At 38.7% G+C, this 23,575-nt stretch overlaps 1 protein-coding gene across 12 annotated transcripts in view; it reads right to left on the minus strand.

Annotated features, from left to right (window-relative positions):
- The window catches only part of PHF20 (PHD finger protein 20), a 75,416-nt gene that overhangs the window by 36,516 nt on the left and 15,325 nt on the right, over positions 1-23,575 (minus strand). For 10 of the 12 annotated variants that reach the window (XR_008439743.1, XM_053992976.1, XM_053992982.1 and 7 more), the window contains 9 exons: positions 23,329-23,443; positions 17,317-17,488; positions 17,017-17,101; positions 16,243-16,322; positions 12,756-13,143; positions 12,260-12,367; positions 11,048-11,224; positions 10,061-10,234; positions 2,785-3,063 (listed from right to left, as the gene is read on the minus strand). Coding sequence is in view for 11 of the 12 variants with exons in the window: in XM_053992976.1 (XP_053848951.1) it covers positions 2,785-3,063; positions 10,061-10,234; positions 11,048-11,224; positions 12,260-12,367; positions 12,756-13,143; positions 16,243-16,322; positions 17,017-17,101; positions 17,317-17,488; positions 23,329-23,411 (1,546 nt within the window). In the remaining variant the exon portion in view is untranslated. The remainder of the gene's footprint in view (positions 1-2,784; positions 3,064-10,060; positions 10,235-11,047; positions 11,225-12,259; positions 12,368-12,755; positions 13,144-16,242; positions 16,323-17,016; positions 17,102-17,316; positions 17,489-23,328; positions 23,444-23,575) is intronic. The other 2 variants (XM_053992984.1, XM_053992983.1) reach the window with 1 other exon arrangement.

Raw genomic sequence — 23,575 nt, forward strand, 5'->3', positions numbered from 1 at the left:
CATATTTGCCACTGCAAAAGCAAGATCCTTCTTTGGAAAGAGGGGGAGACAGCTCAAATCAGTCCTACATTAACCTTTCCAAGCTCACTCAAGCTTTGATTCCAATGTCAAGAAGCGTAATTTACATATTAGAAATTTCAATTTTGGAGTCTCCACTCCAGTGCAAAGCAACCATATTTGAATTGTTCTTTCCCAAGTCTCACAGCATGGTCACTGAAGACCACTTACATCCATCTTCTTTTCTAGGTGTTAAAATTTTAATTTTAAGCACTGCAAAGAAAAGGTTTTGCTACTGCTCTGAATATTGCACATTTTCCTACAACTTTAGAAGCAGTATTTTCACTTTAAATCCAGCATCAGACAACCCCCACCATTTCTTCTCTGTGTAGCAGAAAGAGTAAGGAGTTCCAGTAGTCTAATTCCAGAAGTCTAAAATAAAACTTGTGAAATAAGTGTGAAAAGCTCCTAAAGCAAGAGCATCTTCAAGTTTATGGAATAACAAAAGTTGTGACTGCTGAAAGTTTTATCTGTTAGAAATCACCACCTTTTCTTAAGAACTAAAATCTACCTAATAATAGTGAAATACAAGAAAAGGACATTTGTATCGAAAGGTAAAATTATTTAAATATATTCTTTTCAAATTTTTGCTCACAAAAGGATTGTAAAGATGAAAAGTATACCCACCAAGTAGCAAACCGAATTACGGATTCAAAAGCTTTCACTCTAAGCAGTACCTCCTGAAAAGCCTTTTGAAAAGGTGGCGTAAGTGCTCAGGAGACAGAAAGTCTTGCCTAGAAGACGGGCTTTCTATACATGCCATTAAGACAGAAGAACAGAACTTCAAATACAACTTCAAACTAAGAGCTCATGAATCTCATTAACTCTGCTTTCAACTGTGTGGCACCACCAAACAAATATTAGGGACATTAAGAACACACTGAGTTAGAAAACAATGGCACTTAATATCAGATGTATAACTAATATATAATGACATTGCTTTTCCTCATCAAGAAGAAACGTATTACAGCTCCACCAACAGCAGGGTTCAACTGTGAAGATGACTTGAGAACTTTACAGCCCTCCCTTCACCTTGATGCAATGTTCAGCAGTTGTGAGCACACCCCAGGCACTCTGTGCAGAGACCTGCTACTGAATACATCATGGAAATGATCCAGGTGAAAAGTATCTATCCACAAATGGGGAATTAGAGGGGTGGAGGCTTAAAATAAGCAAATACAATTACATCTCAGCTCCACAAGGAATTACCTGCCAGTGATGATGGTGCATCTGACTGTATGCACCTGGAGGAAAGGATAAATGGAAGGGTCAAGATCTTGAGTCACTAGTCAGTGCATTCAAGACAATCATGACAAAACAACTTCTCCAATCAAAAAATAATTACACAGTTTGAAAGAGCCAAACAGAAGTCTGGTTAATGAAAAGTCCATGACATGCACAAAGCCTGTTTTGATCAATTTGCAGCTGTCACCAGCCAGTCTTCACACCATGCCTATCTCAGGTATGTTTCAATTAAGCTGCATACAGAGTACAATACATACAAATCATTACATCCTAATGCATTTAAAGAGAACTCTTTTCCTACCTAATCCAAGCTTATGCCTTTGCATTATTTAAAGATACAGAAATATTTGGGGTATATACGTAGTTACAATATGTAAAGTCACACTTATCTTGTTAGGAACAAGCAGTAGCACCTCAAATGAAAACTCATTTCCTGGACTCTCTTAAGAAAAGCAGCCACGAAGCAAAGTAAGGCAGGATATATCCTGCTGTAGTGAGCTGGAACTCTGTGAGCAACTTGCAATACTTTGTAATTCTTAAACAACATTATGAACAAAAGCTCAACAGCAAAGACAAAAGACGTCAGGGAATTCAGCAAGGAGAAAGATGGATTTTAGAAAAAGGGCTCAATGAAAAGACAGAAGACATGACTAGTTTTATGGACTTGCAGTACAGAGACATCAGTCCACGGGCGCCAAGTCTGGACAGGTTAACAACCACTGCAGTTCACACTAGACCTAGACTGCCACTCTGATGTCATGTCAGGCAGAGACTGCTTCAGAGAATGAGGGTGAAGTAGAAGTGAATGTGATTTAGTAAACTGCAAAGCAGTTAAAACTTACTTCTTTTTTTGGCCAACCAGTAAGTTTTCATCCCTTTCCACTGACCATCTGTTGTGTGCAGATCTTTTTCAAGCACAGCTGAAACAACTGCACTTGTTAAATACTAGGATTTTTCATGACATAGAACAGTAAATACTGCAGAAACTGGTACTGGATTTCCAGCCAGGTATGTGCTTGAAGGCAGTAAAATACAGATAAGTTAAGTCAAAATCTAAAGATAAGGAAGAAGTAGGAGAGAACTGGAGGTACCCAAACTGTTCCCTAATGCAGAAAAGGACAGAGGTCTCCAACCAATATTATTTGTAACCCAGGAGAAAAATAAAAATCAAGTCAGAAACTCAGGGAAATGGGGCTTTTAAAAGGGAACAGAGGTTTAATACACAAGTGGGCTGCTACAGAAAAATAAGAGAAGCTGCACAGTGGGATCTTTACCAGAAAATGATCTTGAATTCTAGAAGAAACATCTTCAAACCTTTCTACAACATGATATACGTATTATGCTTCTTCTCCACAGAGAAACATACTAAGACACGGCCCCGAAAAAGACTCCTTCAGCCCAAAAGAAAATTGATTTCTGGTATTTTCTGTCTGTCCTGCCTGCTGCTGTTTAAAAAAAGAAAGAGATCAACACCATACTTACACAGTGAACCAGCTGTGGTCCGTCCTCTTTTTGACCTTTCTTGATTTGCTTTTTCAGAAGCCAAAGAAGCTCTGGTTTGAATATTTCTTTTTACAGGGCTCTGCTGTGATTCTGAAGCCTTCTCCACTCCATGAAAGTATTTCATGTGATAATGCAATAACTTGGCTTTGCGGAAGGATTTTGAACAGTCCAAGAACTTGCATCTAAACTTGTGATCTTGATCAATAGTTGCAGCTTTTTTTGATGCAAGAAAATCTGTTCTCCTACAAGGTTTTGTTACTGTAAGAACAAAACAGACAAATTGCCCCATGCATATGCTATATTTACCAAATGGTTTCCTAAACTTAAACTGCAAAAAGAAGCATGCATTCACACATATTAGCTATGAAATGCTAGAAATAAAATGTTAATGCCTTATCTACCTTTACGATTAGTAACTTTGAAGGGAAAACTCTACCCTACACTGCTCATAAAAACTGGTTGTCATGACACCACTGTTTTTATGAGAAAGTTAAAATATTTTGCTTCCCTGAGTCCTTGCCCAACAGCTAATATCACTGTATGGTGCTCCTAAAGATAAAAGACAGAATCACACAGAGATTACATCCCTAAATCGGAACACTAAAGATTATTTGTTCGCAACTATTCACATCTTTGGTGAAAGCAAGAAAACAGTTCTGCTTCTCTGCTTACAATTATTTTGCTACCTGCTTTCTGGGTGCACAGTTCTACCACCAAAGCCTGGTTACTTCCAAAGACAATAGAAACAGTATGTCAGAACATTTTAAAAGTAAAATTGAAATTTATTTCAATTTTTAAGCAGCAATAAAAACCAAAATTGCTTGCACCTGTTAAAAAATGTTCCCTATGAGCTATACTTACTTAGTTTTTCAAAAAAAAGTAAGGAAAGTCTAAAGATTCAAATGTAAGAACATTTTAAGGCACCTATTCAACAGAACACTGCTGTGCAACCCAAGGCTGTATCTATCATGAATTTCAGGAACTTTTAGTTAATATTTTTTCTAAGAAACATACAAAATAAATATTTTGAACTAAATCAGATTACTGTCACAAGTATCTGTACTCAATACAACACGAGAGGTAAAAATGAAGAAACAGATCTAAATAGATCTATGCAATTATCCATCACTAATACACACAGCATCAAAAAATCCCTCTCCAGCTAGAAGACAGTGGAAATGAGGTATTTTTAAAAAAAGGCTTCCAAATACAATTTTTCAATTTGCCTTGCCAGTACTAAAGTGTTATTTCCATCTTTACAAGAGTTGTCAACTTTCAGGATTAAGAACGCAGTGTTTAACTACAAGACCCAAACCTAGCAACCATGACTAAAACTGAAGGGATGCAGCACATGAATGAAAATTTAGACACTGTATTAGAAGTAGCTGTAACGAAGAGACAAAAGTACCAAGAAACATTATGAACAAGAATAAGATTTTCTGTAAGTGCAGAGTTTCTGCTTTGAACAGAAGGAGTGTTAAAGGCAGTGTCAACACGATCCTGGAGTAAAAACACAGTACAGCTTGTTTTCAAGTTTTTAGCATGCAGTAACAAAAATGGTGTTACTGAGCAGTACACTTAAAGGTTGTCACAGTGCAGAGAAGCATCCGAGACAGCTATATCTGAGGCACATCCAGCCTTTAATACCGTGTACAAACAAATCTTTAACATGGAGAAAACACAGTAGTTGTACCCTAATGCATAGGGAAAGACTAAGTCATATGCAACACCAAGCTGCTTAAAAGAAAGAAAATGTAATGAAATTGGAGAACAAAGTAGTACAAAGAAAGACACTAGTTTTGGGTGTTTCACAGTGGTAATGAGCAGGAGGAAGACACCGTGGCATAGCAACATTAAGAACATCAATAAGACTGCAGCAAAGCCAGACTCACACTTGCAGAATGATGAAGTTTGCCAATACCAAAATCAAAATATACTGCAGACCATCAAAAGCTGCATTCAGGAAGAATGAAAAAGTATTTCAGGAAGGCTCAGTGCAATGGCCTGTGGGTTTAGTGAAAGCAAATACAGAAGGGTTGTCTTGACTGTAAAGGAAAAAAGCCAGCATTTGGGACTACAGAGGCTGAGAACTTGTTACTATGCAATTACCAACATGAAGCTGGAAAACAACTACAGCAGAAGGGAGTAAGCAGGTCCAAAACTTAACAAAAAAACATCACAAAGATGACAAGGGAAACTATTACAGCATCACACAACTGTCAGGGATGAGGCCCTGAATCCAAGCTCAGAGCACTTCCCTCCCACTGAGCTGGACAGATTCTGGAGAAGATATAGGGAATGGCTTCTAACTGATCGGCTCCAAGTTAGAAAAGGAAAGGATTGCATTAGCTGAAGTTAGAAATAGGAATAACAAAGATATGGGACAAAGGGCAAGGAAGCAGACAAAAAACTTACTGCAATGTGCAAAAGGAATGTATTCAGAGTAATAAAAATACAGACGATCCCACAAAATTTGAAACAAAGCTTCAATCATTTCCATCACTACATTTTCCTTCTTTACAAGTAGCACAATAGAAAAACTCCCTGTCACCCAGGCACAGTAGGAAACTGACAACCAACTCTGCCACCCAGGGGAGCTTCTGGAGAGCCCTTGCTCTGGACACACTGTAAATGACATCCTACACCAACATCTAAAGGGGCAGCTACCATCCTTACACACAGAATTTTTGCTTATAACATATGACACTAAAATTGGTTTTTAGAAAAACAAGTTTGGTGTACTGTCTTCAGATTTTCAGGCCCTTGACTTTACAGAGGAGCTTGGTGGGTATTTTCTGTGAGTACAGAGGAAAATGAATGGTAAATATAACACTTGCTATTTCTCCCATGATTATAATAAAAATTCAAACTCCTCATCTGCTTTTCACTCAGCCATTACAACATTAAGCATAGACACTCATGGTCAAACATCAGTGTGTCCTGTAAGTTTCACTACAGAGAAAAACATTCCTTCAGTGTTCTCATCAGCAACCCTTCCCACTTTTTACTGGGCTGAATTATCCAAGGGTCAAGCTATGACCATGTTCAGCAGTAAGTTCTCTGTAAAATGCGCAGTGTGAAGCTTCCAAGTCCACCAGAGGTGTTTTTACACTATCACCAATTCTCTCTTTGACTTAACTCCTGCTGAGACAGGAATATTTGGCAGCAGCATGGTACCTTGACTGAAGGTCTGCCATCCTGTGGCACCTTCTGCAACACCCTGGTAAACAATCCAAGAAGCCAGCAGTGCACAGAACTCTTCCCATTTTCCCCCACTTAAAGATGGTTTTACTGCAGTTTTGAGCCATTAGAATTCCACACACAACTGCCTGCTAAAATGAGGAGACCTTCACTTTCTATTTCCTGGCCTCCAAATAAATATTAAGTAAAAATCAAATTATTTCTTCACTTGCTGTTAAATTAAACACATTGAAACTCTGTAAAACTCATGTTCTCTGGCACATTATCTTCATGATAGGTCATGGTAACAAACATGCTTGAGCTGACAGTTTTCACACTGTGCTCTGGACCACTTCACTCCACTGGGCCAGTGTCCTCACTAATTACTTATTTCATTCAACTTATTTATTCTGAAATCTTGTGTTGTTTTTCCTGAGCTCACCAAGTGTTTTCATCATTTCAGCTCTCAAACTACATTTCTTCCTTTATTTTCAAAAAGCCTCTCTCTTTCAATATGTCAGTTGTGAAACAAAAAACATCTTGCTTAATTGCTCTTCTCAAGCTAATTTAGGTAAAGACAGCATCCAAGAATTTTCAATGCATCCTGAATCCAGAGAAGGAGATGCCTGGTGTAAGAAATATGTAACAGCATCAATAATCACTAATCATTATATATTTATGAACTTGTGGGGTTTTGAGCTGTAACATTACTTAGCATTGCAAGAATTACTCAAGACAGTATTTCCTATGGCACTCCACTCACCAGTTTCCCTCTGTGCTGGAAATAAATTGGTACCAATAAAAGCAGCCTGTACTGGGCAGTAAAGCATGTAAGCCTTGCAGTGCACCACTCACACCTCAACATATTCTTGGAGGGGCCAGGTGGAGGGGATGTGAAGGCTTTACCTGCACTTTGACTTGTAACTGAAACACTGCAACCAGATTGTGGTGTCCCACCCGAGGGAGCTTTAAGTGAGCAGGGTGGGATGGATTTATTTACCTACCATATCCTGTTAGGCTCAAAAATACAACTTTCACACTACTGTGAAGCAATTAAAGCCTACTGAGGTGAGCTGCAGGAGAAATAGCAGCTCTTTCAAACTGATGAAAAGGTCTTATGCTTCTCCTTAACTGAAACCCAAAGCTACAAGAACAAAATCAGAAAAGCAAGTGTAAGTATAAGGCAAATAGAATCCCTGATGCATGTCTATGCAAATAAATAAGTAATTTCAAGAGTGCTAGCAAATACAACTACAAACTTGATAGCAGATGTGTGCAAAGGCAGCTCATCTTTAAATTTAAAGGAATTTTTAAGAGTAAACTCACACGAACAGCTATGAAATGCTTCTGTTTTCAGATGTATGCAAAGCTTTAACTGGCTGCAAAAATTTGCCAACAGACTGTCACATATTTTTTGGAAAGGTAGCTTGATTTAGCCAAATTCTGATCACCACTTCTGGTCCCTTGTCACTAGAGGTGCCAAAAGCCAGCAGAACAGGATTCTGATCTTCCAGTACATGTAATAATTCAGAATTTTGTTGAAACTTTTTAAAAAGGAACTTCATTTTTGACAAGCAATGCTATGTTGCCCTTTCAGAACATGTTACATTTTAAAACATGGTCATAGGAAGTCACAGGAAGACTCAAGACTGTGTTTGCTGTTATAAATGTCTGCAACCACTATTCATCTTGAATCATCTACCAACCAGTGACTAGAAAAACACCCTTTTAAAAGGAATGCTAGTGTCCTTAAAAATTCCTGATATTCAAATGCTATAAAAATAAAGTTCTTTCTATATATCATGCAAGATAAAATTTGTACTACCAGAATGTATTACTCAACAATGCCAAAATGACACTAACAAATCACACTGAGAAAACCATAGGTTTTACAGTATTCTCCCACAGGAAGGTAATTCATTCTGACTAAGTGACTAGAATTGAAGTCTACAAATAATAATGGTAATACTGAGTTACAACACTGCCTTTGCTCTACATATGGAAAGCTACCAATGACTACCTTCCATGCCGTACTTTGTGGGAATCTCACATGCAACAGACACCCTCTTCTCCCATACACACCACCTACTCTCCACCAATGTACTCTGGCCCCTGCCCAAGCCCCAAATCTCTTTAGAACACATGGCAGACTAATAAACATAACTGTCTTACACACAGTTATTCTATCTGGAGCCTATCTGTTCCCTTGATAATCATGCATAAATTATTTAATTCAGCTCCCAGTCTCCAACACAGGGTATTTTTAGGACAGCATGCCTGGGCTCCGCAACATAACTACCCCTCCACAGAGCAGAAGACACTGGCGATTTTCAGAGGCATTTTCAGATCTCACCTAGAGTCCTCTGTCGTTGTCATGCTGTTACACACATGAACCACTACCAGGTAAAATACCACGCCCTGCTGTTCCCCCATCAGGCAGCTCATCAGCACTAGGGTGTACCAGTACAATCCCACAACCAAGACAGAGCACGGAGAAGGAAACACATCCACTTTTAACTACAAAGGATTTATCTGTGATAGAATATATGAATTTTAAAACCTTTGTCTAAAACTGCTTGTTAATAACATTTTTAATGTTGTTTAGGTATGGAAACGTAGATTTTTGCACTTGGATTTCAGGTGAGAGTATTTACTCCAAGATCCTGCATAGCTTTATCACCAATCCTTAAGAGTGCTCTACAATAAAACCACCTGCTTGCCACATTTGGATGTCCACTGAGATGCATGTCTGATTTCTAATGTTAACTGAAACAACTTTCAATTAAATAAAATCCACACTCAGAAGTGTGGATTTTTACATAAAAAACAGTGCTGTACTTCAGGTCAGAATTCAATGTAAGTGAGTATTTCCAAATTAACTTTAATCTAGCTTGCTCAAGTCCTGACAGAAGAGCCAGGAACAAGAGTGCACAAACTCTATCAGAGCCTTTGGGCAGGTGTTAGCCAAGCCCTGTTCCCACAGCTTTGTTGCTTGTATCCAATGAAGCAAGCTCAGGCCACATCCCACACATTCCATTAATGTGAATGACACTACACACACAAATATTACACATTCAGTTGGAATTATCTCGAGTTTAAACCCAAATTACAAATGCTCAGCAATAGCTGAAGGAGACCAACATCAAAAGAGCTCGTATTTCTAATTAGTGTAAATGTGTAAATTTTCTTTTACACATCTATGTGAAGGGAAGAGGTCAGTTACATCCAGCACTGAGGGTACCCATTAGTGGAAAGGGAGAGGACATGTGACTGGAACAGTTACACCCAAGTGAGTGAGACAAGATAAGTACGAACAAGAGGTAAATTTAAAATAACCAACAAACAACACACAAAGATTACTACAGCAAGGCTGAGAAACCATAAATCTCTCCAAGTGCTCTGTTACACTTAAAATTGAACTTGCTTAATAGAGCACAAACTAGGAAATATGTACTTCAAGTTTCCCCAGTTAGCTGTCCAAAAATTAAAGTTCTGAGAAATAATCACAGGATAGCACCATGTTTTGACAGTCTACTATCTGCACAGGAAATTTTAATTTGAAAAGGCACAGTAAGAACACTCCCCAGCTAAGAGAAAATAGAGTAAATATATTAAGATAGACACTGAAGTGTTTGAACTATTTCATAAATTTGGACTAAAGTCTCCAAGTCTAAACATAAGGATATAAAAAGGCACAATCAGGATTCCCAAACAGCAGCAACAGTAATATTACCACATACTTGCAGCACATTAAGGAGAAAAGAACCTGACCTTTTATGGTGTTAAGTTCAATTTAATCCAGAATTCCAAGCAGTGAGAACAATCATTTGTTAACTTCATCATCATGCTGAAAATATTACACTCAGTCATTTAAAAATTACAATTTCCACTTTAAAGGTTGCTGTCCAACTTGAAAGCATAAGATTAAAACTGAGTTCACAAGGAATAAAAATATGTGGTTTTTACCAAGGTTAACACTGCAAAAATGCTCAATTTTAACACTTGCACAAGTACAAACCACCTGGTGTCAGTTGCCTTAAGAAATGCATCAACATTAAACATGAAAAACCCAAACCTGTAGCGGCAGAAGGTTCTTGAGTTCTGACAGGAACAGACGAAGACTCTGCGTCTTCAGGTTTTTCTTCCTGCAAACTGGCTTCTGTACTGAGTGCTGTGCTATGCAATGTGTTTCCAGCTGATCTTTGTTCACCAAAACTTTGGTCAGATTCAACAGGAATTTCTAACTGGACTAGAATGAGAAAATAATTTCTCCTGAGTAAAATGCATACAAAAGCATACTTCAGAACACTGGAGGTGGGGGGGAGGAGGGGGAATCCTCATTACATTACAACAGAGAAAAATACTCATCCATGCTCTTGACTGCTTGCTCTTGGTCACACAAAATTTTTGCAACACAACTAACTTGTAGCACCCCTCTAAACTTACAGCTGCTTAGAAACACACAAGATAGGACAGATCTCAAACCACTGCAAGAGCTCTCTCAGAAGGGAAAGGCAATAAAGCACATGGCAGAAAAGGGAGCGTTATCTCAATCCCGCTAAGCATAAAAGCATCCCATTTGATGCTTTTAGTGTTCAACAACAGGATTAAACTGTAAGAACTGTAACAGTTCAGTACTAGGGCTGTTACTTCTACAATCTAAAAGTGTTAAAACTTTGAAATTATCTCATTTCCACAATCTGAACCTGCATCCCCTTCAAAAGAAAACCAACCAATCAAAAAAACCCCAAACCAAATTATTTCCTTGGATATGTTTAGCCTATGGAGCTCTCCTTTGCTGGAAAAGCTCCCATCACACAAGGGAAATGCTGAGGTTACTGACAGAAAGGGAATGAAAAGCCAAAAGCAATGAGGGCAGCAGAGCAATAGAAACTTTCCATGAGTTTTCCCTGCCCTGCTGATGCAAACAGGTTTTAATGGCAGATATGGAGCCTGCAATGAAAGGAGCCAGGTATGGAGCCAAGCAACTGAAAATATAGAGTTTGCAACAACTACCACCACCTCATCACAAAAATCTGGGGTACACTGTGAAGGCACTTACCCTTCTCAGATTCATTTTGGTTAGGTACTGCATCTTTCCAAGTCTGAATTTCCGTGGAAGTTGTGACAAGATCTGTATTTAAAATCTCATGGCTAATACTGGATGAGAGTCTTGAAGATCGCCTCCTGATCTGGTCTCGCTCAGCATTATCTGAAGAGTTCTTAAATTTCTCCTGAGCTGGAACAGTTGTATTTAATGGTACTATGCCGTTACAGGAAGACAAACGGATCACAAGCAAACTTTCAAGTTCTTCCTTCCCTGTGACTCCCTTGAAAGTGTGTGTTTTAAGGATTAAGGCTAACACCAAAAGCCAAAAAGCCTGGAAAATTAGGCCTGTGTAAAAGCTATAATAAGTTACAAATAAGTATAAAAATATAGCAAAAGCTCAACATTTTTCTTCTAGTAACAGATTTGAAGTATGAATACAGATCAGTATCTTACTAGTTTCTTACTGAGAAAAAAAATTCCACTGATGTAAAATGCACACAAGAAGCATACTGCAGAGCAGTGGGGGTGTGTTCATCAAATTATAGTGGAGCTGGTCTAAACAAGCTGTTCCACGGACATCAATAATATCAAGAGTTAGATGAGACAACTCAGACACACAAAAAGCTGTGATTGAGCTGAATAACCTACACACACTGAAGTTTAAGACTGTGGTATTGATGAAAGAGCTTTCTTTAGATCTTCATCTCCTTGGACATGACACTATTACAGAGAATATAATTTTCTTTCCTCATCAACACACTCACGTTCTTCAGCCTCCACACAAAGCACACAAAGATAAAGTAGAAGTTATTCAACTGCAGTGGCATGAATATTTACATAGCATTAGAGTGTCCTTGCTTTAATCCTCCATCTAGTAACTGAAGAGTTTCTACAACTTGTAAGGCTTCTATAGCCTTCTATATATTGGAAGCAATATAATCGCTGCCACCCATATATCTATGAACTTTTGCATCAAGGCTCACAACTTATACCTCCTTTTGTCCAAAACCAACTTCCAAGATTTAGGGGGGAAATTCCAGCATGATGATGCCACATATGAATGGCAAATTTATGAAAAACAGGTGTTGTATTTCAGGCAATGCATTTATCACAGTTCAAGATTAATACCACAGCCGTTTTATTCCTCCCCATCCATTAAGCTTGAAGAACTTTTATATTTATACACACACACTTAGTGTGAGAGCTGAATATAAAAAAACTCACACAATGTTTTTTCAATCCTGGGACGCTTCAGTGGAACATCACCTCCTTTAGGAATTTTCCGACGTCTTAACTCCAAAGTTATGGGCTGCAGTGTCTGAGAACTTGGCTCTATATATTTAGATAACAGAAGAAAAATCCATTGAATACAAAGCTGTGAAACACTTTAACACAAATTCCCAAGTCTCACAAGCTAAAATACTGGACTCGCATAAATACAGCTTCACCCAGCTTTCTAAAACCCATATAGTAGTATTTAACCCTACTACATGTATGCTTTATATGATGTGATGGTTACTTGCCTAAATCCAATCTCTGACCAAACCTCCAAGACTCCAAACTTCAGTATGTTCCTGGCTGTCCTGAACAAAGATGAACTTAAATTTTTCTAAGAGTTTCTAGAGATTTAGGCTGTGAAAGAGCAAGATACTTCTTATTCCTTTAGGTAAGTTTAAAAGTGTCCTGGTACATGCCTAAACATTTAAGCTTGGCTACATACCCGTGGGAGGTGTTATTGGTGGTCTGCCACGCTTTCGCTTAGTTTCTTTCGCATTTTCCTGTGGACTCTTTACCTTGTCATTCTCAGGCTTCTTCTCAACTTGTGTATCTACTGAATATTCCATATCATTCTCTGATATATTCTCTTTATCTTCTTTTCCATTCTTAGATATAGTCTTTTCTGAGATCTTGCCTTTTTCCGAGATGACTATAAATTTTCCCTCTTTATCAGGTTGTTTAACTCGTTTCTCAGTCTTTAATGTCTTTTCATCTTCGTCTTTCTTTGCATTACCTGTTGCTTTCCTCTGCTCTTTAAATTTCTCCTGGTTTTCAGGAGATGATGGAATTTCATTACCTTTTTCCTTAGGCTTAGCATCACCCACAATATTCTAGAACAAAGAGAATGACAGGAAAATCAACTCACTGTAGTCTAAAAGCCATCCCTCCCCTTTGTATTTAGCAGACCTGCATTTTTGTCCTAGTTTTCAAGTGATAAAAGTACACACTCTATTGCAACCCACAGATTAAAACTTAGAGGCACCTGAACTGGTGAAGGACCTGTACAATGTGAACAGGACAGGGCAAGAAATCCATTCTTCACCATGCAATGGCAGAAGACATTTGCTGTTCCTTTGCTCCCAGAAGTAGGCTGGGTCCCTACTAGCTTGTGCAGAACTGCATAAAACCTACTTGGGACACTGCAGAAAGAGTGGGAGTCAGCAGCAGAGAAAACGGCAGACAGCTCAATCACTTGGATGTGCAAACTCTCTTCCTCTTACAGAAGAGTCTCATTCAAAATGGACACACAATTTGCTTGCACTAATCATGGCTGCTGATATTGCTAAGGCTACTCCATGTCCTTCCCCTTTCCCCTGATCAGGCTTTACATCACTGGGAAGGGGCAGGGAGGATGATGCATGCTGACTATGTTTTTTCCCCCCTTACAGTGATCCTGCTACAGGCTGTCCTAGATGAACAGAAATCTCCTAGCTTTGCACATGGATTAATTTATATTTGGTCATGTGTCAACACTGACTTTAGTTCAACTAACTTCTCTCTTCCTGTTGCCTAACTGAAGCATTAAAGAGCAACCATGCTCCTTCCCAGACAGTTCTACAGGGCACAACAATCTTGAACTTTGTCTTGGGGAAAGGAAGTGGAACACGTGATTCAAGCCATATGAAATTCTGAGAATCGACTTAAGACTATTTCCTTGTACTGCATTACATCTTGTCTTGTCCTACTCCAGTATTCCTGTCTTATCCATGGCTTACATGAATTGATACCTTTTAAGGTATTTTCAGACCATAGCCTTAAGAAGTAATACTGCTGCAGGGAGAAGCTTCAGCAGCAACTCAAACATCAGGGGAAAACAAACAAACAAAACACACAAAAAAAAAAACCCCACCCAAAACAAACAAACGAACAACTACCACCTCAAAAAGCAACCCTCAGGCAACTATGTTTCAACACTTTCCATTCTTACAAAACCATCTGATTTGAACCAAGTAAGTAGTACTGGAACACTCCTAAGCCATCCTAGTCAAAATATTCTCAAGAAACTGAACCATGAATACAGTATGTCTGAATTACCGCTTGGTGTTACTGAACTCTCAGAAATTGTGTGTACTTGCAAAGGCACATTCACACTGTTACAGGTCATTAGCATTTTACCATCATTGTTCAACATAGCCAGTTACACACTCTACACGGGGACAGAGTAATACTGTAATTAAAGGAATTATGACCTACTTACGTTGCTCCCTTCAGGAATTGTGTGGTTTGGAGCACTTTTTTTTCCTTAACAAGTACTAAGATTTGAGCCATGTGTGCCTTCATGACTACACTCTCTCCTCCTGAAAAACAGGAACAAAACACCTCCTCTCCACTTCCAACATGCTGCTATACTACTGCTGTACCTGTTTTTCCTGATTCTTGAGCACTCCAGTGGCTCAAGTTTGTTTTTTTTTTAACTTTACTTTTGGTTGTAGAAGTAGAGCTCTCCAGGAAATTCTCACTTTATGCTTTCTTATGGTAAAAGACAGAAAAAATGTTCTACCATAACTCAGGAGATTCTCTTGGGCTAAGAGAAATCTTGGACAAAGGATAAAAGGAGAAAACAGAAAGAACCAACCAAAAACCCCTTTCCACTCCTCTCAAAACCTTTCCAAAGCTATGCAGAATCATGAAACTTCCTAAAAGAGAGACAATATTTTGGTTTACTTATGCAGAGTATTTCTTCATATTGTTCAACTCCATTTATTTAACGCTAAATATCATAAAAACATTTCTCATGGAAACGAAGATTCTGCAGTAGTTCACTTGTGAGTATTAGTCAACTTTCCACCACACACAATGATAGCCATTTAAAAGCTATTAAGGGCACTTTACAGCAAACATGAAATAGTGTTCCATCTCAGCCTGGCAGATACAGAAATCTGGAGGACTGCCATACCTCTCCACAACAGTGACAAATATAAATTGTACCAATGACATTCATTACTGGAATCCGTGTTTAAGACTTCTACTGGGGATTTAGATTCAATTTCTTTGCTCAAACTTAAAGTTTCAGAAAACTAAAGGCAGAGAGCATGACAAAAAACCCACATGCTACAGTTACCACACAGGAATGTGTGGCAAGAGATCAGACTTAAAACCCTGTCTGTAACAAAAAATATTCTGAAGCAGGTATTTAAGAAGTTTTAACCAAGTTACTCAAGACCAGAACTTGGTCAGCCTTTCCTACCTGCCTGTACGTGAAAATCAAAGTACAGAGCAGCACTTCTTGCGCCTCACTATCAGCAGGGCAGTTTCTATTTTTTCAAATGTAATGGCTCACTACTACTTTCTATCATGAGCTGAAGGTTGAACCCACTGCGCTGAGCAAGTGAAGAGCTGGTAAAACAGCCAAACCACAGAAGGGAAACAAGGAATAGTTAAAAAAAGCTGATCTTCTCAAAGTTGTGAGGTGAAAGATTAATAGTCACATTCCTTAAGTGTCTCACGACTATTAAGCAGTTACTTTGGTAAAGAATAGTTTCTGTCCACTCCATAGCTGTCACTCCTTTATTTTTTTTTAAAGTAATCTCGAACAGGTAAAACAATCACAGCAGGATTCAAAACCTTATCACTAGTTTTAGTATGTACATTCTAAATTTTCCAATGACTTTTAGAAATCTGTTTTACTTATATACCTATGACTTCTTTAGTTCAAGAGGTGCATTTAAAGAACCTGAGAGCTTTGCAAAATCATACCACAAAGATTCACATTTCATTTCAAGGGATTCCCTTTAATGAAGGGGAAATGAAGACCTCTTTTCCCCTTTGAGATATCCATCACCCCTTCTCATTTTAAAGGACTTCATTTCAGACATACTGTATTTCAGCAGTAAAGGTTTTTCATTAATTTCACATTTTATAATTCACCAAATCTAGCTACCTGAACTGCTCATTTAAGAATATACTAGCTGCACAAACACCATACTTACTTGATCCTTGGAAAAAGCTTTGACATGAATGTTTTTCACTGTCTGAACTACACCATCATAAAATTTCACAGTGTATGTACCTAAAATATAAAAACAAAGTGGAAGAGTTCAATGATCAGGAAATATTTAACACAGCACCAGATAACAGCTGCAATACTCCAGCTGCACAATTAGCCCTAGATGAAAGCTGCTTTACCTGTGTTGTCAGAACCCTCAACACAGAGCTCCTATCACAGGCCAGGGAGACACAGCAAAGTTATCTAAAATAATTCTGGTCAAATGAAGGTGCATGTCTAATCTTAGAGTTGCTCCTCAGATGCACCTTACTAACAAACCTCAGAATATTTTTGGTGGAATATTCCAATATATAATTACATAGCCCTTTTCTCCTTGATCTTACAACACAGACATCTAAAGCAAGCCCAGCATTAGAACAAATCATTCACAGTTCCCCCATCCTTTCTGATTTTAAGGGGATTTTGCAGCTATGACGATAGGTTTTATTGCAGTTTATAAGCAATAACAACAAATTTAGAAAACTTTTCCCACATATATACTTAAAGCAAGTACTGACTAGCTATCCCAGCAGAAAGCTTTTTTCTTGTAAAAAAGGTAAGAGGTTAAAAAAGCTAATGAAAGACTAAAACCACATAATTGAAAATGCAATTTTTCACAGCTGTTTTCCATCTGCTGTAGTATCTCTCCACCTAAATGAGGTTCCAGCACAATTAGAAATACACGACTACTAAGTGTGACAAAACCAGGAATCCTTACCATCTTTGTTAACAGAAGTAACTTTGGCTGGATAGAAGCGGCAGTCAGACCAGCATGCCAATACCCGATCATTGATATGAAATCCCTACAAAACAGTAGTTAAAAGTGTCTTCATCTGAGAATTACCGAAACATACAACTTTATTAAAACATTTCAATTACTAGCTTTCCAATGTTTAGAAGAAATCATAAAATTTACACAGCAGGTAACACAGCAACAGTGAAACATTTTAAAGGTCATCATTCAGACAAATGCACATTAAACTGTTACACACACAAATGTTCTCAAATTTCTACTTACTGCACAACCTTCTTCCTCATGCAATCCTTCTTTTCTTAACTGTATTTTCTCTAGGGGACGCAAATAAGGACTGTCCCAACAAAACCATTCATCATATCTATGGTTCCAGCGCTTGAAATGGATAAGTACTTTCCCCTCTTCATAATCAATTTCTTCAATATGCGCTGGATACCTAGTCAAAGGTAGATTAAAATATTTTAATTATGAAAAGGGTAAGCTGTCTCAGACACTTTATACAAATTAACCTCGGTTTAGCTCCTCCAATCATATTAATTTGATGTACCACTTGTATAAGCAATAAAGATGCTACATAATGACACAGCAAAGCATGTAAGAAAACCCAAAACTGAACAGCAAATGCAAACATTGGCTGCAGCAAGAGAAGACAACTAAGGACTTCTTAGTCTGGGGTGGAAAAAAATTTAACTACAGATTCAGAAGTCAGAAAGACCTTCCCTACATCTAGACATATCACACTTTACAAAATTAATAGCTTCAGTTCACTTTTATCAAGAGTAACACTTGGGTGCCAATACACTCACTTCTCTAAGATATCCATCACCAGGCATCATGAATCATCTACCCAATGTAACAGTAAAAACCCAGCAGGCACACTAAATGTAATTTAAGTTTTAGATTCTCAAAGTTAAATTTCATCTGCAAAATCCTGGGATTTTTAAATATAAATTTATTAGTACATTAGTAGTAGGGGAATCTGTGATGAGTCAAATTCGAATGTTTCTGATCAGGAAGACCTTGTAAACTCTGTATTTCTTTAAATTGCATTGGTAATTTGTAGCTTCAGTACAGATTTCAGAATCACAGCTATTTCACTATCCCAACTGAAGGTAACATTCCAAGTACAAAGCTTTCCCTTCCACAATAGCAAGATCAAAAGAAAATTTCCATTTGTTGGTGTTTTGGGTATTCTGGAAGAAAGACAAGGCCTCAGTGGATTCTTGAACAAAGGCCTTAAGACAAAACTCAAATCCACAAGTATTCCTTTATTTGGTAAACCACACTTGAAAGATAGAACAAATGGTAGAAAGAAGTGGCATCTCAAAGATCAAGCATGATACTAACAGTAAAGCCTAGACATGTAAGAATTAAGACTCAGATGCAACCCAGGCTATCATTCTACAACCCTACACAAAAAGCAAATCTACCTACAACTGAATCCTCCAGCAGATCTAAGACATGTCCAGTCATGACTTCACAAAGAGCTATGAAAAGGCCACACTAGAGACTTACACTGCAACTACAGACTAAGGATACTCACTGCCACCCACGTCAAACTATGCCATTAGCTCATCCCAATTATTACCAAAATACATGCAGCAAAGACTGTGGAGGCAAGGAATTCCAATGGGAGATATTTATGGCAGGGACATCTGTAACTGGTTACCAACGTATTGGGAAAAAAAAAAAAAAAAAAAACTTCCTTCCTGTGACAGTCAAGTTACTTTGTGTTTAGGTAACTCAAGTACTGTCCCCCACAAGTTCATGAGGGGGCAGTAGTCACAGTCACAACCTCAACAGATTATTTTTGGGTATCACTAAGTACAGGTAATGACAAAAATCAGCATCCCATTCTCTACAATCTGAGAGCAGCCAAAACAGGTAAGAAATCCCAGATCCTCTCAACAAGAGAGCAGCCAGAAGGGTGCTCTTGCCATTGGGACGGCAGTATGCCTAGGACTCGTTTAGATTTTCAATGAAGAGGGAAGCTGATAAAAAGGACAGAGTGCTGACTCAGTATCAAGCTAATAATCCTGTCCAAGCAGATAACCACCTCTAGGAAGCACAATCCACTTTCTACCACTGAGACAAGACAAGCCCAATTTACAAGAGCAAACTAACACAATGCAAGACTGCTCCCTGCTTCATATCCAGCAAAAGGAGGAACTTTCTCCACCAGAAGTGTCATCCCAGAATCACACATCAGTACCATCTGCACCTAACCCACTTCACTAATGGGAGTCAAGATCATCAAGAAAAGCATATCTGACAATGAGACTAAATTTCAGTCTACCTGAGAAGCGTGGTTGAGCTAGAGCTTTCAGTTCTTAGAGAACATGCTGCAAAGCCTCAACATCTTCTCTTTCTAAAGCAATAAACATCAGTTAACATACACTCAAGTGCTCTTGACTGAGGTAGTAAACCTATTACAAACTGTGCTAGACCTATCCATGAACTCTGACAGTCATTGACACCTCTCCTTGACATCACTTTTCTTTCAGATGAGAGCACTGGCAGCTACAAAATAAAGTAGAAAGGGTCACAGAAAGGTTCACAGGTTCTCAACAGCCCTGAACACCACACATTGACTGGCCAAGCTTCCTTCCTCCCACACCTTTTGTAGAACTGAGCAAGCACACATCAGGAGGCACAAGTGCTCACAGATCTATACAGAAGAGTAACAGAACATTATCCATACACTTCCTCCTAATAGCCTGTGAACATACATAGGAGTAGAGGTAACTTAAAAGAAATCCAGACTTGTTTATTGAAAAGAAATAACATGAGAGCATACACAAAGTGAAAGACCAATAGATGAAGCCTGGATAAGGCCCCAGAGAACAACTAAGATATGTCCAGGGTGGCCCAACACATCCTCCCCCAAACCACAAGGGAAGTATTCAGCTGACTCAATGGGTATTCAAGACAGCTAAGGGATCCTGGGTAAGAAAACTCCACCATCTGGAGTTTAAATATTTAAATACTTATCTGAAACACTGTGAAATTGGAGACAACATCTTGCAACATAGAGGAAGGGCAAAACAAGTGGTTTTCCAGCTCAATTTGAAAGGAACCATGTACTCATACCTTTCAAGGACTTAAGAACTGGCTAAACAGTAAGGGAAAAATCTCTAAGATGCCCAAATTGCTGGCATTAGTTTTCTAAAAACCTAAGAGGCAATCAAAACCTCAAAGAACTAAATAGACTGTGGTTAGCAATGACTGGCAACCTCAGACTACAGCTGTCAAAGCACAGCAAACAGTATGAAAATGGGTTTATGGTAGACAAATATAAAACTACCCTCTTCTGGGAAGAGGTAAATATCTGGAAATTCCCTGGACTAGGTCTGTTTCCCTTCTCTTTTCCTATACACCAAAAAATAATTGCTATAAACCCCCACTCCCTTGAACTAGGAAGGCACAAGCTTAGTGCAGTCAAAGCAATGCAGAGAGGAAAGGAAGCATCCAGGAGAACCAGCACTGTGAAGGACAACAGCTATAGTGGTTCACCTTTTTAGTACTTAGAACAATTCCTGACAGCATGAACAACTGAACTCATGGGACTGACAATCTGAATCTTAATAGGGTAGCACCATACTCTCAATATTACTCAAGAGGTCTAACCATAATCAAAACCCCCTTCACATCCATTTTACTCACACAATAGTCAGAAAAACTTGGAGGTGTCATTACAACAAGGTAACAAAAGGTAACATCATTTGCCTATTGCAGGCATCCAGTGCAGTCATCCTCTTTTCAGTAAGAGAGGATGTAGCTAGCCACCACTCAATCAGTTTAAATGATTCAATGCAAAAGGTTTCAAAAAGTCAATTCAGCTGGGACAGTGTGCCCATGTCCATGGCTACAGCAACCCCTCTGTGATCCCTCCACTCAGGGCTGCCCAACTGCAGCAGTCCTCCTCCTTCATCCTCTAAACTCCAGCACTATGAGACCTTTCAGCATCCACAGAGGCTATCTCCCTATAGCAACCTGAGGCCAACAGACAAATCTTTCATGACAGTTTTGATGCATCAACCCAAGCCCTAAGAACCTAAAGTGAAACACCAAAAGTTCTCATTGTGCTCCCCGGAGTTCAAGTATACAGACAGACAACTGCACCAGGAATTGCAGCGCTCTGCCAATATGCTATGATTCCAAATACAACAAAGCAACCTCTGGAACGAGCAGTAAAGATGCAAAATTCACTTTGACAAGGAGCAGGCTCCACATTGACTACTCTGCTGGCATACAGTGTTTTTCTTCACTAGGGTTGACAACACATCCAAGCACCCTGGAAGTCCTTAACGAGCAATTTGGAGCACAAGCCATTGACATGAAAGAAAGGTATATGGCACTCTGACATGAAATATTTTCCAAAGCATCACTGCCAATAGTGGCCAAGAATTGACCGATGTATTTGGTACTGAGAGCAGAAATCAAAGCCAGCACTTTAACTAAATAGGAGAGCACCAACAGAGCAACAAAAGTACACACAAGAAAAGTTTGGACCTCCAAAGGTCTAGCACTGGGAAAAGCAAGTGTCAGCAAACAGAAAATCCTGTGACCCCACAGGAGTGTACGGTAACCATACCACAGAGTGGTCCTCGTTGCACAGGGGCAGATGAAAGCAGCAGAGGAAAAAAACCAGTCTGCTGTCCTCTACAAATCCACACCAATGAGTTGTGCCAGCACTGACAGCTTTGCTAAGCCCCTAGCTCTTAAAAATTTTGATTTAGAAACCCTGAAAATGCAAATGCACACAATCCAGGGTTCAAAGCTTAGCAAGTAAATAAAAGACTTCAGAACTGGAGAGTTCATAACCAAGTTGTGAGACCAGAGTTGCAAAGCACTGTGTGCAAGACAGGTAATTTATGATCAAGTGTTTCCAAAAACCAAAGAACATGGAACAAATAGCACACTCAATATTCAAATTTAAGCCAAGGGATATACAGAAAGTAGAGCAGGTTGTTGAATTCCCCACCACAAAGTTTTCCTATGCAAGAGTTATGTACACTCAAACGTTGTTGAGCAAACGTCAGAAGGGTAAGAGTCATGGACACAAGTTATTAGCCTTACTCAAACACCAGCTACACCAAACTGCATCTTTAAAAAGCCTACATTACAGACAGGTTAAGAGATCTTATTTTTGTAAGCCTGACTTTTTTGCTATACTAACAAAACTCAAGAATATCGAAAATGCAGGCAAATTTAGATCAGTGCTTAGCTACACAATTCTTGGATACACAGCTAAGCCAAATTAACGTGTGAATAGGATTTAATGTTCATACTTTACGTTCTTTATGGAAACAGCTACGTTTCCTCATTTTCACAATTCCAGTGCCCTTGTACCTGGAGAGAATATGCTCTGCATGCAAGCAAGATGTTTTGGAATAAATCCCGTGTCTAAGGCAGCGCCACCATCTTCCTGAGATGCCCAAATAGTTTTCAATACTGACTTTGCACACTTCACCTGTTGGCAGGTTCCAGAGCTTTAAGCACAACCATATCTAACCCACACAGACGTCTTAATAAAAATTAACTACAGATGATTTCTGGAAAGAGAAGTTATCTACACAAGCTAACAAAACCAAATTAATTCCTGTAAAGAAGTCTTTGGCATTCATTTTCTCTCTCATTCACTGAGAATTATTAAATGCTAAGTTTTGAGCTGACTACCTGAAATGTACAGAGTTAGAAAATTCAAAGTTAGCCTAAGTAATTTGTAGGCTCTTTTTCATCTTCCTAATGCAGTGGTTTGTGAAGAAAAGTGTTCTTCCTCACAGCTGAGAGCTGCAAGACAGGCACCAGACCAGACTTGTTAGCATGGAACATGTTTCTCCACACAATTCTTTAATTCTAAAGCTGACCACCCTCATATGAGCACAGGCCTAACAAACTCAATCAGATTTTAGAGCCTATGAATTCACAACAGCACCAGGAAAGGAAGCAGCAAGGATATTCTGTACTGCAAAGAATTTATTCTTCCGTAATATCTGCTCTGCAATACTAAGTATAGCACAGAACTTTAAAGGGTGACTTCAGGAGAATGAGAGCCTGAAGTACAACTAGATTTAGGAGCAGTCCTATTCCTAGACACAACACCAGTACACTTCAGCATCTATTGCCCATCTCAATCACTGGTATATAAACTTTTATAAATTAACTACTTTCCTACAAACCAATGACTACGACTCTAAATATTGAACCAATACAAAATGTTTAAGATAGTAAAGACTTAAAATTAATATAACATGAATGGTTTTAAAAATATACCAGTTTTTTAATCTGTCACGGGCTTCCAACTGGGCTCCCACCTCAAAGTTGATCCCTCTTCTATTCGGAGGATGTTTTGTCATTTTGTAATATCAACACTGCTGATTTTATTCCCCTGAAAAATGCAATTAAATATCAATCACTAATCAAGACATACACAAAATAAGCTTATGCACTATAATTTCCAGAAGCCAGATGTTAAGGAACTGCTGTAATTTTGGTTTGCAGAAAGCAAGGGGGCGATTAT

Source organism: Vidua macroura, chromosome 17, assembly GCF_024509145.1.
Source record: "Vidua macroura isolate BioBank_ID:100142 chromosome 17, ASM2450914v1, whole genome shotgun sequence".
Classification (NCBI taxonomy): domain Eukaryota; kingdom Metazoa; phylum Chordata; class Aves; order Passeriformes; family Viduidae; genus Vidua; species Vidua macroura.